The sequence below is a fragment of the Pongo abelii genome, chromosome 2, assembly GCF_028885655.2.
Source record: "Pongo abelii isolate AG06213 chromosome 2, NHGRI_mPonAbe1-v2.0_pri, whole genome shotgun sequence".
Classification (NCBI taxonomy): domain Eukaryota; kingdom Metazoa; phylum Chordata; class Mammalia; order Primates; family Hominidae; genus Pongo; species Pongo abelii.
Genome location: NC_085928.1, coordinates 35,787,331 through 35,802,416, shown reverse-complemented (window position 1 = coordinate 35,802,416; position 15,086 = coordinate 35,787,331). Strand labels below are relative to the sequence as shown.

The window sequence follows — 15,086 nt, the reverse complement described above, 5'->3', positions numbered from 1 at the left end:
TGTTTTCTGCATTTTATATTAGCCTTAATGCTGTTATGTTTCAGTTAGATTTTCGGTACCTTTTCTCCATGCTGCCCATCCCACGGTCAAAAGAAAGTTTTGCCTGAAATAGGCAAATCAGCAAAAAGTGATTTTGGCCGAAAAAATTCAGACAATTGCTTTAATTACTTTCCTGCCTGTGTTTGTGTAGACCTAACATTATTTAAAAACAAACTAATAGGCCCTTTCAATAATGCAGAAATATATTAAATATAAAATTTCAAACTTAGCCCATAATCCCTGAAGATTATTGGTAAACCAGTGCTTTGACTGGTTCAAAAATGACTGGTTTGGCCGGGCGCGGTGGCTCACACCTGTAATCCCAGCACTTTGGGAGGCTGAGGAGGGCGGATTACCTGAGGTCAGGAGTTCGAGACCACAGCCTTGCCAACATGGTGAAAACCCATCTCTACTGAAAATACAGAAATTAGCCAGGTGTGGTGGCATACGCCTGTGATCACAGCTGCTTGGGAGGTTGAGTCAGGAGAATTGCTTGAGCCAGGGAGGCAGAGGTTGCAGTGAGCCAAGATTGTGCCACCACACTCCAGCCTGGCTGACAGAGTAAGACTCTGTCTCAAAAAAAAAAAAAAAAAAAAAAAAAAAAGACTGGGACGTGGCTTGTGAAATTTCCATTTTTGATCTCTATCTAGCTTTCAGAAATGGCTCATAGAATTACATTGAACGGAAACTCAGTTCTTGTTGCCAAATAATTAGGATTGCTTTTGGGTAGGCACAATAAAAGAGATTTTTATTTCCATGGAGCACATCTAGAGTCAGTTTGCTATAAGAAAAGAACTTTTAAAGTGACATTTCTTCTGTTCATCTTGGGTAGATGGCTTTTCCTCCTTAATTACCTTCTTACTTCCTTCTTGCCTACGCAAAACTAAGTATTACAAATTTTAAATAATTTGTTAGCTGTATTCATCCATTCTCATGCTGCTAATAAAGACACACCCGAGACTATGTAATTTATAAAGAAAAAGAGATTTAATGGATTCACAGTTCCACATGGGTGGGGAGGCCTCACAATCACGGCAGAAGGCAAAGGAAGAGCAAAGTCGTATCTTAAATGGTGGCAGACAAGAGGGCATGTGCAGAGGAATCTCCCTTTATAAAACCATGCGATCTCGTGAGACTTATTCACTATCATGAGAACAGCGTGGGAAAAACCCACCCCCATGATTCAATTACCTCCCACAAAGTGTGGGTATTATGGGAGCTATAATTCAAGATGAGATTTGGGTGGGGACACAAACCATATCATTAGTGTAAAATAATTTTTAAAAATACAAAAAAAAATTCTAAGACCCCCGAAATCCCAGTAGAGATAAATAAGTAGAAGTCTCTAATTCTAACATAAGTAACCAGCTCTCCAGGTTTATAGGTTTCATCTATCCCACATCCAGTTGCCCAAAATATCTATGTTAACACCACAAAGAGCTATCACAATGCCTCTGATGTCATGCCTGGATTTCTTTCCAATTTTCAACCAGTTTCCACCTCAAGAATGTCACTTATTGTCCAACATGCTAGAGTTGTCTCGGGGTCACCTCAGGTTTCTCCACCAGCAGAGCCCCCAGAGGAGCACACTCAGCTTTCAGGGTCCCCTTGAATCCTCTCTCATTCTCTCTTGAATTATTTTTAAATAATTTTGATAAATAAAATTTTGGTGTGGTCTTCTTTGGTCATCATGGTGGTCTCACTGCCTAGAGGAACATATATAAAGATGTTTACATTGTAATACTATGATATCCATGAAAAAATATATTTTTAAAAATTCCACATGAACACAGAACTCGGAACTCAAGCCATATCCATCCACATGCAAATCCTATGCAAACTTCATGTTCAACTTCATGACCAGAACTACCTTTTTTCCTTAGTTTCACTTTATTTTTACCTTAGGTCAGCTAGAATTTATCTCTTCAGGTCCTGTGGCCAATTTTATATAGACAAGTCCAATTTCAGGCTTGATTTGCTCTCTACAAAGCTCTCTGATGCTTGGAAGTTTTGCTCTATTTGCTCATTGAACCACTCCTTTTCCCTAGACATCTAGCTTAGGTCAAGTTCAGTAAGTTGTTAAACCTCTGAACTCCTGTTTTGTTTTGCTTTTTAATGAAATCAAATCCATTCTGGATATTTTTTACCCAACATAGTTAATAGTTTTGTTACTTGACTTAGGAAAATCTTCACACTCTCGTAATGCAACCCCTCAAGAAAAATTTTCTGAAGTGTTCTTATTTAAAACTTCAAAACGCTAAAAGTGCTTGGATAGGGAAATGCTTATCAAAGGGTACAATTCTGGAAATCTAAAGGCACCAACACCAGAAAACAATACCTAATTGTTTTGTTTACTTAAATTCCTGTAGAGAAACCCAAGCCGTATTCTTGTTCAATTAGAACTCTTGAGTTTTATGAGTAGTTAATAATTCATTTGAGCATACTTGTTTGTCCCTTCATGGGACTGGCACTCTTCTAGGAACTGGGAGTACAACAGAAAACAGGCCACAGACTTTGTCCTCAGGGATCTTAGAGTTCAGAGGTAGAAACAGACTATTAATGAACATAACACTGTGAAAAGTAAAAAGGTCGGTGCTTATTCATTTGAGATGTGTGGTCCATTTTACTACATAGGCTATTAAAGTTTTTTTAAAAAAAAACTTTTCTAGTACTAAGAGAAAAAAATTATTCTGCATATATCTTTGGTGGTCATTTTTTTATTATTATTATTTCAACTACTTACATGAGAAAGCAGAGAATGACAATTTATCTGCCACTCTGGCTTTCAAATGGCTATGGCATTGCTGCTATCACCTTTCTCCTATAGGCTTTCAAATAGATAAATATACTCTTGGAGAGCCCCAAAAGTTTGGTATTCCAATCAGTTCTAATTCCAGAAGGCTTCAGGTGTTTCTTTTAGCATATATGTACATGTCAAGACCAAGTGGGTTCAAGGAAAAAAAAGTGTGGTGGGATAAAAGTCTCCTGAAAACATGTCTACCTTCTGTTTCAAGGCTATACAGTGCTTTGATTTTTTGTTTGTTTGTGTGTTTTCTTTGCAATAATACAAAGATTGGAGGCTACCAGAAATAGCAACCAGATAAAGCAATTCTCTCTACTTTTATTCACTGTCAAATACAATTCCAAATAGTATTCGAATATCACAGGTTTCAATTTCAACCACCTGCCAAAGGTAGTATGCTTTCATTTTTTCAGAGTCCTGGAACCTGGATTTTGTCATTCCAGTCTTATTTGGAAAAGGGTGTATCTTTTCCCCACACACGGAGATTTTTGTCCACAGGGAAGTCCTCATTAATGACACCTGAGATACTGTTTCTATGAAAGTGTTGGCGGTAATACGGGGAGTGTGGGGGACAGTCTGACTTTTGTTAACCTTAGGATGCAGAAAATAGCAGAGAGGGCATCTAGTCATAGCACTTTTGTCTTATTTGGAACGCTTATTAGAAAGGAACTTTCTATTTTTTAGTTGAAATATTTTAAAGCAATTAAGTGTGATTTCTAAAAAAAAGAATAGCTTTCAAAAATAAATTTTTAGCATTATATATTCCCTTCCTATGTTCCAGTGAGGCAGCTCACCTTGGGAAAAGAGCACATGGATATTTTGGAAGAATTGACCATAGTCCATTCATCCCACCTGTTTCCATGAGAAGGAAGTGTTATTATAAAGTCGTGTTAGTTAGAGGTTAGGATTTTTCTGAATGTTGTATAATAAAAATGTGTGCTATTTTTCTTTTTGTCCTATAGCGATCCATTGCACCATTCTAAAGAATCCTATGGATGAGTGCTGTATTAATTTTGAGCATTGTACTTCAGGATCAGACAGCAGAACCATCGTTTCTGCCAAGATTCATGTGTCCGAAAAAAAATGGTGTCAGATATTTTATAAATATCTCACCAGGTTCTCCCATTACTTGTTTGAAATACTAATCCTAGAGTTTCATAGCTTGAGATATTCATCTTCATAACCAGAAATATTTTTCATACTTGGTCAGTTTATATTATTTTAGAAAAAGGACTCTGAAACTGAGCTTTGTTTTAAGCATATGTTTACTCTGTCATAAAGGCTGTGACAGATGGAAATTTCTTTATCTGTAAAATGGGGGTAGCAATAATATCCAAACCATATGGCTTCTGTGAGAATGAAATGTGATAATATATGAAGTAGCAGTTTATGAACTATGTGGTTTTATACACATATTGATTGTAATAATATTTATATTCCAGAAATAAACAAGTCAATTGCACACATTATATGGTTCAAATAACAAACACAAATATTAAAACACAAATATGAAATTATTGTTATTTCAAATATGAAATAGGAGCTCGTACAAGCTCAAGGGTTGATAGCAACATGATGACAAATTGGACAACAAAAATTGGGAAATCAAGTAATATGTTTATCGCATCTATTATTGTGTTTGGCAGGGAAAAGTCAAAAATCAACAGCTTCAATCTTTTACTTAACAGATGCAAATAAAAGTACAACTCAAGCTCAGGAGTCATGTTTTCCTTTCACATAGTTATTAAGTGTAAATGTATCTTCTTGGAACTTAAAATGATGTGTTTGCAGATTATGTTGGGCAAATTGGCAATACTTAAAATAGAGTGGCACTAAATAATGAATATTCCGCATAACAGAATAACAAATAGCAGGTTATAGGGCCATAAAAAATGTAATAGCTATTAACAATTACTGCCCCCACTAACCTGACTGGAGAGCAAATGATGAAACAAAGTTGGCAGGCAAGAAAACAGCACACTATATATTTTTTTCTATTACATTTGTATAACCTAGGGCAGGGGCAGGATGTGGGCTTAGGGAATAGAAAGATGATGAAATCCAGGACATATGAAACAGGGCATGGAAAAGCAGAATGGTTTAGGAGGACTTTCATTTTTGCCTTACTCAAGGAGATTATGGGTGGAAGTAAGAGGAGATACAGGTAAAAATGTAGGTACAAAGTAATTATTAATCAGAATAAACAAAGGTAAATATTTGGAGAGATGATGTCACTTCTCTTTTTCTGTTTTTTCCCCTCAGATGAGACTCCAACCAACAATTCACAACTTGGTGAGATAATTAACATATTTTGCAATGTTTTTTACATTTTTGGTGATCAGTTACAAAGCTGTAATCATCTAAGTGTAATGAGCTTGAGTTTTCCAAGTTTGGTACATTTTAGATAACAGTTCACTGAGGGTTTTCAAACTCATATGTGATCTATTGGTCAATTTTTATAGCATTTGATAGTTTTTTGGTATTTTTGATTTTGGCTGCCCATGGGCAGCCTCTAAACCATACAGTCCTTTGGTATTGGGTTGAATTACAGTCAAATAGATTGTAACACAGTTCAGTGCCATGCTGCTATTCTATGAGACACTGATGAAAGATGTTTTACAGGTAAAGTTGGGTTAAGGTGAGATAAATATTATATGGGGCCTTTACAACCGGGTGTGTTTCATTATCTGCAGGTTCTCCAAGTGTGCCTCCCTTCCAGCTGAACGCCATCACCAGTGCACTGATATCAGGAATGGTCATTCTGGGAGTTACGAGCTTTTCTCTTCTTCTGTGCTCACTGGCCCTTCTGCACAGGAAGGGACCCACCAGTTTAGTATTGAATGGCATAAGAAACCCAGTCTTTGACTGACTGTAAGAGGTCCCTGCTCTCTGGAGAAGGCTTCACTGACTAAACTATGTGTGACTGCAGTCAGTGTTCCATCTGAATTTCATGTCAGTCCACATTCAATATTTGTAGGTTTGATAAATTTCACAGTGTAGCTTGTCAGCATAATGATAGTGAAGGAAGTTTATAATATTGCTATTGTCACTTACATACGTGGCCAGCTGAATTTTTAGGCCACCAATGAATATATTGACAATAAGTGAAAAATATTCAGGACTTAAGGCTTATAGGATCAGTAATATTTCATTTTACTTCAGTTTTCTTTTGATTGTTGTTTAAAAGATAAAAGGTGGGAGTAGACAAAAAATGAAATGTATTACATTTCCCCCTGAAGCATTAATGGCATTTAGATTTGCGCACGTGGTCCTAGAATAAATGTTGCTTTTTGTTTTAATCCAGATATTCCCAGCTTCAGGATGTGTTTTAATTGGACTGGCCAATTTGGATACCTGAGATTTAACTACTCATTGTGTGACCTCCTGTTTTTGGCCGATTTTCATATCTGATAATATTCATTTTAAAAGAAACTCTTGGGACCTATCTCTTAACCTGGGGCACCCTTTTGTGTAGAAGATAGTGAAAATAGTTGTTAGCTTCCAAGGCTAATACTAAGTGGCCCTAGGTCATTATTCATTAGAATAGGAATGGCTGTGATCAGTTTTCTTCTTCTGGTTCAAGTGAGAACACCAGCACATGTTAACTCTCCTCCCAGGTAAACAGTTCAGCTGCTGTTGCAGCTGTGCTTCCAGCAGTGAGGTAACTATGCAAAGATTATTTTTAATTCAAGAATCATTATATGTGAAAACAAGCTGTAGTTGTGAAAAGAGAACATTATCATCAGCTCATAAGCATACTGTTCCTAGAAGGGTTTTTAACAATTTAGATTCTCTTTTTCCTAAAACAAAAAGGAAACTTAGGTTAAGTGTAGTTTGCAGAACATTGTTGGAATCTACATAAAAAGATATTCCTTCCCCCATATTTTTGATGCCAGGCAGTAAATAAGCAGGAGAGGGTTTCTTTTTAAGGTATCTTCTTGTAGGTGTCATAATTGCCATTAATAAGCAATATTTTTCTCTAATAGTAAACTGCAAGAAGCATTTGATCCCTTATCAGTTTTGCAAAAAAGCAAGTTTTAAGCAGCCCACGTTCTTACAAAAAAAATCAACATTCTCTTTGTTTAAGCTACCTATGCGCTGAACAAATAAAACAATTTAATAGCCAACCCCAAAACCCAGCATGTGAAGTTACTAGAAGCGCCATGTTAACCATAAGCAATTGCTGTAATCACTAATTTCTATTCAACATTTGTGACCCATTAGTCGGGACTTAATTTACTATACCGCATTCAAATCATCAAGCAATTGCTTCAAATGAAATGTCTACAATGTGAGTTAATAATTAAATCAATCCTCAAGTCGAAAAACACTTTTTCTCCAATTTGACTGAATATTTCAGGATGAAGTGTTTATATTACAATAATTAGCTATATAACTGCATCAACTTTTTATTCCAAGGTGTAGACGCCAAGTGAAGTGGGATCTGGAAAGTCTCTGGATAATTTCTTTACAAAAAAAGTGTAAATCACATAAAAAGCCAATCTACTCTTCCCTGTGTGACTTCAAAATAACTTTGAAGTGACTATTCTGAGCATTATCTGTGTTAACATGATTAACTGACCATACTACTAATGTGACCGTGTATGTACATGGATAGTATTGAAATATGCTGGTAAATCTATTTCAGATACTTTAAGTGAATTGCCATTGATTCTACGATTCAGTTCTGTGAATAGGACATTATATCATTTAAGCTGTTTTGTCAATTTGATTTTTATGCTTTTGGAAAGGCCGCTGTTTCAGCTGTTGGCCTTTTCAATTCTATACTCCATTTTATAGAATCGAGTAATGGACACATATCACTTGGGAAGCAACTTAAGTTATCACATTTTTTTTGCCACCCTTTCATCATAAATGGAAGAATCAGAGTTATAATGAGATAAACCAGGTCTGTTTTTTACAACTTTGTTCTTATAAATCTGCAGTTATATGGAGTATTTAGTTATACTGAATTTTACAGTTATTATAGTGTGAAAAACCTTACAAAATATGTGCAAATGTTTCTTCAGTTTTAATACCTCAAACTGTTTTTTGCACTTCAGGGGTAAGGTCTGATGACATGTAAAAGATGATCGTTTAATAAAATAATTGTTTAAAATGTTTACCTGTTGTTGTTTTTTTTAATTTTCTCCTTCCTGCTCTCAACATCCTATTCCTACTTTCACAAATACAGAGGGTCTCCAACTTATGATGGTTACATTTACAATGTTTGACTTTAAGATGTGTTTATCAGGCCATTAAATGCATTTTTGACCTGTGATTTTTTTTTTTATTTATGATGAGTTTTTTGAGACATAACACCATTGGAAATTGAGGCGCATCTGTATTGAGAAAGATTTAGTCTACAATAAGCTGCCTAATGCAACAGGGAAGGTCGGTAATCTCTGGAAGCAGATGAAGTCTGCCCTCTCAATACTGAGCCCTGTGTTGGGAGACACATTCTTGATATCAGCTAAAGGTAAGGAAGTACATTTTTCTTTGAGCTTGAGCTCTAACTAAAATGGAACTTACAATTTTAAAAACTTTGGTAGGGACAGAAAAAAAACTGGAAAGACAGGGAGCTTGGCTTCTGCCTGGAATGTCACAGTCTGTCTTAAGTGCCAGCAGGATCTGGTTGTCCTCCTTTGTCTTGGGGGAGGGTTGGTAGGAAAGTGACACAGTGTTGAGGCAAAATCCTTTTCCTGACCCAGAGGTAATCCAATCTCACAAAACTGGGCACTACCCTGAGCCCTAAGTATTGACAATTAGCTTTGGGGGCATCATAAGACATGATGGTTCATGAGGGACATTGTCAGCTGTGGAAAATGTAAGGCCACTTTATGAAGCCTCACAGACAGTAAACTTCCAGAGGTTAGAATAGAGCAGAAGTTCATGGGAGACCCTTTTTCGTGAACACAGGTCATGAACATAGTATGAAGAATAGTTTGAAGAATTGCAACAGGCTGGAGGGCCAGCACACATTTATTTTGATTTAATATTTATAAGAAAAAGAGAAAGCTGATTATAGAACAACTGCCTTTGGGAATGAGGTTCTTCAATTATTTACAAGTGGGGAAACATTTAAAATAAAATAATCTAAAGTCATGATTTAGAAAAAAAATTTAAAAAATACTTGGATAGTAAACAAAACAAATATCAGAGTGAGCTGGAGTTGGTGTCAGTCAGGGTTCCCCAGAGAAAAAGAATATATAAGATATTGGTATATATGTCACATATTATATCTATATAATATTTATGTGTATAATATATATTATATATAGATATATATGATATACATAATATACCTTATATATATAATATATAATATTTGTGTGTGTGTAACATAAGGAATTGGCTCACATAATTCTAGAGACTAAACAAGTCCTAAGAATAGAATCGCAGTTGGCAAGGTCGGGACCCAGGAAAGCTGACGGTGTAGTATCAGTCCAAAAGCTGGTAGGCTTAAGGCCCTGGAAAGGTTGATGTTTCCATGCAATCCAAAGGCAGGAGAAACAAAAGTCCAAGTTTGAAAGGCAGGTAGGCAGAAGGAAATCATTATTATTCACAGGAGGGCCAAACTGATTGTAGGTATCATACTGCTAAAAGACAAAACTCCCTAATCAGTCCAGTATATTAGGCAATTAATAAATAAAAGTGTTACAAAATCTGACAGTGCAAATGAAATGGCTTAAAAATATTTACGTCTGGAGGTAAGGGTTCATGAATTGAGGGTCCTCTTTTATATTACCTGAATAATATTGATCCAATGAAAGAAAGACAGGGCCATGAGTAGGTGGGGAGTGATGAACTCTAAAGTTATACAAAATTATTCCACAGCATCAAGAGAAACAGAATACAAGGATACATGGCCAGGCGGTATTTATTGGACCCATATCCTACAGGGTTGGCATTGGGGGTGCTGGTAGCCAAGGAGAAGAATAATGACATCAGCAGTGACAACACACTAGAAGCAGTAAAGAACATAAAACAGAGTAGCTGAGATAATAGGGGGCAAATGCAACAAGGGACCACTGAACTCTGGAAGAAGAGGCCGTTGCCACTTCTTAGGAGGAACTTGTTCTTTGGTGGGAGACAAAATGAAAATCATTGACAGCTGTTACCCACGTTCCTCGTGACAGCTGCCCATCCTCCAGAAGTTCAAAGGTAAGTGGAAACTGAATTAAAAAGTTGTATTTTCATGTTTGTGAGGGTATCTTGCCTGACAGCTCATTGGCAAACACAGTCTCTGAAAATTTGAATAACACAAGAAAACTGAAATAGCCTTAATTAATGCCACGTTTTGCTGAGATAGCCAGAAGAGGATTCATTTGGGGACTTCTGCTCATGTGGACTAGACATAATCTTTGGAAATCTCTGCTCGGTAATCTTCATTTATAAAAGGCTTTATATTCTTGGCAAAGTGAAATTGAGAACTCAGATTGTTATCTGCTTAGTTCAAATCTCCAATTCCCCTTTGCCTCAAGTATCTGGATATTTCCTTTTTTACTAAAATTGCTAACGTAATTACTTCAATTTTCTCTTTCATTTTCAGTGTAGAAAGGAGCAGTGCTAATCATTACATGGAGCTTTAGTCAAAGGCAATGCGGCCCAGGTTTCGAGGTTAGTTTTCATCAGGAGCATAGCTGTGTTAGCATTGCCCAGAGCAAAATCCATTACTGAATAATCCTGCTGGTTTGACTAATCAACTAACACTAGAAGATCTTGGGAGAGCTGTGGTTTGACAATTTCATGCAACCCTGACTCAAAGTTATATGGGTCCTGAAGCTATTTCTTCTCCTGTATGTAGTTTTGTAACTTATTTATTTGTTTTTATAGTAGTGAACAATTGGCTAAACTGAAAAATTACTCTAGAGGAAATATGGTTGTGTTTAGCAATTATTTACAACTTGGAAATTAGAACTCATTTATTTAAAAGCTATCATTTTGCTAATGTATATTTTGTGGCTGATAAAATAAGATGGCAGAAAATAATGTAGGGTTCTCATTGTAAAGAAAATGGAACCCAATAATTTCTTTTGAATCCTGTAAAGATAAGACATGGGTGCTTCTTCAGTATCTCATCTCACTCTATAAATACAATGTGGAACAAAGGCAATTCACTAAGGCTCACTAAAAACTTTAATGCAGGCTGGGTATGGTGGCTCATGCCTGTAATCCCAGCACTTTAGGAGGCCAAGGTGGGCAGATTGCTTGAGCCCAGGAGTTCAAGATCAGCCTGGGCAGCATAGTGAGACCCTGTATCTATTTAAAAATTTAAAAAATTTAAAAATTAAGAAAAACTGTAATTCTTTCTACCTTGTCAATGGATATACATCGAGAGTTTCTCTTATTTCACAAATGAATCATCAACATGGGTGATTCATGCCTCTAAGACTTGATCAGAAACTCTTTTGAAAGTTACCATGAATATTGTGATTAAATCAGTAGGAGCTATGGTTATTTTTACAAAGATATGCCAGGCTGAAGAAGTGTGTGCACATTTGGCCTTGGATTCACAGCTGGATGTGTAAGGAACTTTGCCTGGTTACCATCGCAGTGGTTTCCAAATCCATGTGGCCTACTCCCCAAGGATGGTATTTCCACAGACCCACAGGAATTCTCCTCAAACTTGTCTTCCATAATTTCCATAATTTTCTTCTTTTTTTCATTCCTGAAACTTTCAAACTTATAGAAAACTGCAGACAGCAATGTAACAACCACAGAAGTTTTACTATCTTGGATTGACAAATATGCATTTTTTTAAATTGTTTCAGATCTATAAAAAAATTTGCATGTAAGTTGAAGTCCATTTTGTCCTCCTCTCTACTCTAATTCTTTTAGCTATGTGACCAGAGGAATCACTGTCAGTAAGTTGCATGCTTTCTTTCCATCCATTTAAAAAATAATTACTACATGTGGATATTTTTCAAACAACAGAGTTTTAATGTCATCATATTTTATACTTCCTTATCACACTATATGTTTTCTTTTGCATGCTGATTTTTGAAGTCAACAGCATGTTACTGAAATCTCTTTATCTGGAGACAGATCAGTTTCATGACATCTTTACATTCCTGCCTTAATAACTTCTGGCTTGAATTACGCTCCAATAATTATTGCTTTGTGTATCTTACAAGAAAGTCCTTTTCTCTTCCTCTCTCCTCTTTGGCCTTCAAAATTGCCTTGGCTCTTTTTGCATCTTACTTTTATTCAAAGCTGATATCATGAGAAAAATTATGTTAAATACTTTGATTGGATTTCATTGAAGTTGTAGATTAATGGGGAAAAGTTGCCACATTTTTGATACTGAGGGATTTTTCCATCATCAATCTTGTTTTATTGATCCATTTATTCAAGTCTTCCTGTAATACCTTCAATCAAGTCTGGTACTTTCTCTATAAAAGTTCATAATATACAACTTTTGTTAAAGTTATTTGTAGGTATCATAGGTTTTGGCAGCTATTGTAAATGAAATCTTTTCTAGAAACTAAACTTTCTAATGACATATTGCTGTTGGATACAAATGTTAGTGATTTTGTTTTTATATTTTATTTACCACTGTTGACAGAGTGTCAGGTTTGTATTATAACCCTTTGGCTGTGGATCCCCTCAGATCTGTTCAGGGCACCCAAAGGCCACAACGAGGCCCTGGAGCCAAACGCTTTCATTCAAAGTACCCTTTATTTTTCTCAGCAACATCCTTGGAATTTTTTTTTTTTTTTAACAGATTATTGCTCTGTCACCCCAGGCTGGAATGCGGTGGCGTGATCTCAGCTCACTGCAATCTACACCTCCCGGGTTCAAGTGATTCTCATGCCTCAGCCTCCTGAATAGGTAGGATTACAGGCATGTGCCACCATGCCCAGCTAACTTTTTATTCTTAGTAGAGATGGGGTTTCACCATGTTGGTTAGGCTGGTCCCAAACTCCTGACTCAGGCAATCCACCCACCTCAGCCTCCCAAAGTGCTGGGATTACAGGCCTGAGCCACTGTGCCTAGCCCGAATTTTTTATTTAATCACATTTTATTATCTTTATCTCTTACATGAAGGTTTCTCCAAACGGCTTTTTGGAGTGCTACTAAATAGTGTTAGTCACTCAGGAAAGTATTTTGTGTCATGGGGAACTTCTGGAAGTGTTATTAGCCCAAGGCTAGTTCTGAAAGTCAAACTCTGCCTGGAAGAAGTAGGTGAATGACAGCGATCAGAGGACATTGATTTTTGCCAGCTCTTACATGAGTCATAAATGTGATGATATTTGTGGATGCATTTGGTAAATACATATATGTTGATTGTTATTATGTTTTTTCATCAAACTTACCTTATGTTTTAAAATTTGCTTTCAGAGGTCGGTGTTAGTGTACCATGAGCCAATGAGGATGAGTTACATGCTGCATATGTTGTCCCTTAGCACCCATCCCAAGCCAAGTGATATTGACAGGGATGAGGAGTTCCATAGGGAAACAGTCCATGCACTTGGGTCACTTAAGGTACTAAGATCAGCCATCTGTCTCTTCTAATGAGGAAAGCAATGTTGGAATAGAGGGCAGGAACATATGGCCAGGGTCGGACTTCTCAGCCCACATTTGCTGAGGGAACAGATGAAGCAACAAAGTTGGGAAGTAACAGACTGGGCCACTGGGTGCCCAGTAGTGATGCTGGTGAGTGCTTGACTCAGTGTGTAGTGTTTTATTTGATGCCTACATGATGGTGACTCTTGTTCCCTCACTTTAATCTCTTCAGGTTGATAGGACATGGGGAAATACTAAAAGGCTGGTTGCCTTTATATACTTTTATCTAGAGGTAGTCACTTACAAATCACCCATTTTTTTCAGTTTGTAAGATAAATTTTACAAGCTGTTAAAACTTACATTGCTTTTCCCACAGATTGTCAAAGAACAGTTACGGTTACATTAAAGTTCCGAATTTCCTGACCTCCTTGAGAGATAAAGGAACTGTAAATAAAGTACACTGAATTTCTCTTAAAAGCCTTATCTTAGGGGATTAGTAACAATATCACATTTTTCAGAAGCCTTGGGGCAATAAAATCTCCTTAGTGTAATTGAAATCTAAGTACTTATCTACTAGAGAATTATATATTTCAACAGCTTTTAAAAAATTATGTTCCACTCAAAATAAATCTGAATTTTTAAATTTATATTAACTCTTTTTATTCTAAGGCAAAGACAAAAGGCAAAATCTACATACAGTTTAATTTGACCTCACAATTTTTTTGCAAATTAGATTTTTTAAGAAAAATTATGAATTATAATTGAATCATCTAGCTTTTCCTATTATATAAGTGATATTTTAATCTATATGTAATAGGGGAAAACTAAGAAGAAGAGAATACTTACCATTTGTAGATACTTTTTATATCTAGTATGTATTGTAATAACCTCACAAAGTAGACGATATTTTCCTAATTTACTTAGAAAAATTTGAGTCATATTTTATTTGAATATATTGGAGGTGTAATATGCCTTCTAAGTTTTATTAATTAGCTAGTTAAACTTTTGGAGTCATTGTTCTTTTAATGTTTTAATTGTTTCCCTTGACTAAGTTCTCATTCACCACTTGGGATGTGAGAGAAATGGAGGGAATAAAGAACTCCAGTTTGCAGAGTTGATCAAAGTTCCTTGTACATTAATAGGTGTGGGTTAATGTGTGTGAGTGAGAGATAAAGGTTGAAGAGCTGAATATTGATTACAGGGAAATTCGTTAGCATTAATATAGTTTTATAGATATTGTACCATTAATAGACAGCTGAGTAAACTAATAATAACTTAGCTGTTTAGTAAAATTTTAATTATTATCGATAACATTAATTTGTGTTAGATTACTTGATTGTTAGTTTCATGTCATTTTAAAGTACACATTTTTGTATTGGTTAGAATTACAGTCCATTGCAAGTAAAAGAGATGCAAAGTAGCAATAACTTAAATAAAATAGAAGTTCCATGTAAATGTCTCAGGCAGACATGCATTTCTGCCCCATGAAGCCCTCAGTGACAAATGTTCCTTTAGGCTCATTGCTCTACCATCTCCGGCCTGTAGCCCTTGTGTTATGGTTCAAAATGTAGAAAGATCCACAAAGAGTCAAAGGGTATATACCATTAATAGTTCAAGGAAGGTTCCTGGAAGCTGCCACAGGACATTTTCATATTGCACTTAGTGATATAGTCACCTTACTGGCAAGGATGTTTGGGAAATGTAGTCTTTACTGTGAGTATCCTTGTGTCCAGCT

General features: G+C 36.1%; 1 protein-coding gene and 1 long non-coding RNA gene across 3 annotated transcripts in view; both read left to right on the top strand.

Annotated features, from left to right (window-relative positions):
• The window catches only part of ZPLD1 (zona pellucida like domain containing 1), a 44,074-nt gene extending 38,363 nt beyond the window's left edge, over positions 1–5,711 (top strand). For both annotated transcript variants that reach the window (XM_024245127.3, XM_063722644.1), the window contains 2 exons: positions 5,105–5,134; positions 5,536–5,711. In XM_024245127.3, coding sequence (XP_024100895.3) covers positions 5,105–5,134; positions 5,536–5,711 — 206 coding nt within the window. The remainder of the gene's footprint in view (positions 1–5,104; positions 5,135–5,535) is intronic.
• Positions 5,712–9,852: 4,141 nt separating this feature from the next.
• Positions 9,853–15,086, top strand: part of LOC129058489 (uncharacterized) — a 188,833-nt gene continuing 183,599 nt past the window's right edge. Inside the window, exons 1-2 of the long non-coding RNA XR_008523620.2 lie at positions 9,853–10,006; positions 12,570–12,676. This is a non-coding gene — a long non-coding RNA (uncharacterized LOC129058489). The remainder of the gene's footprint in view (positions 10,007–12,569; positions 12,677–15,086) is intronic.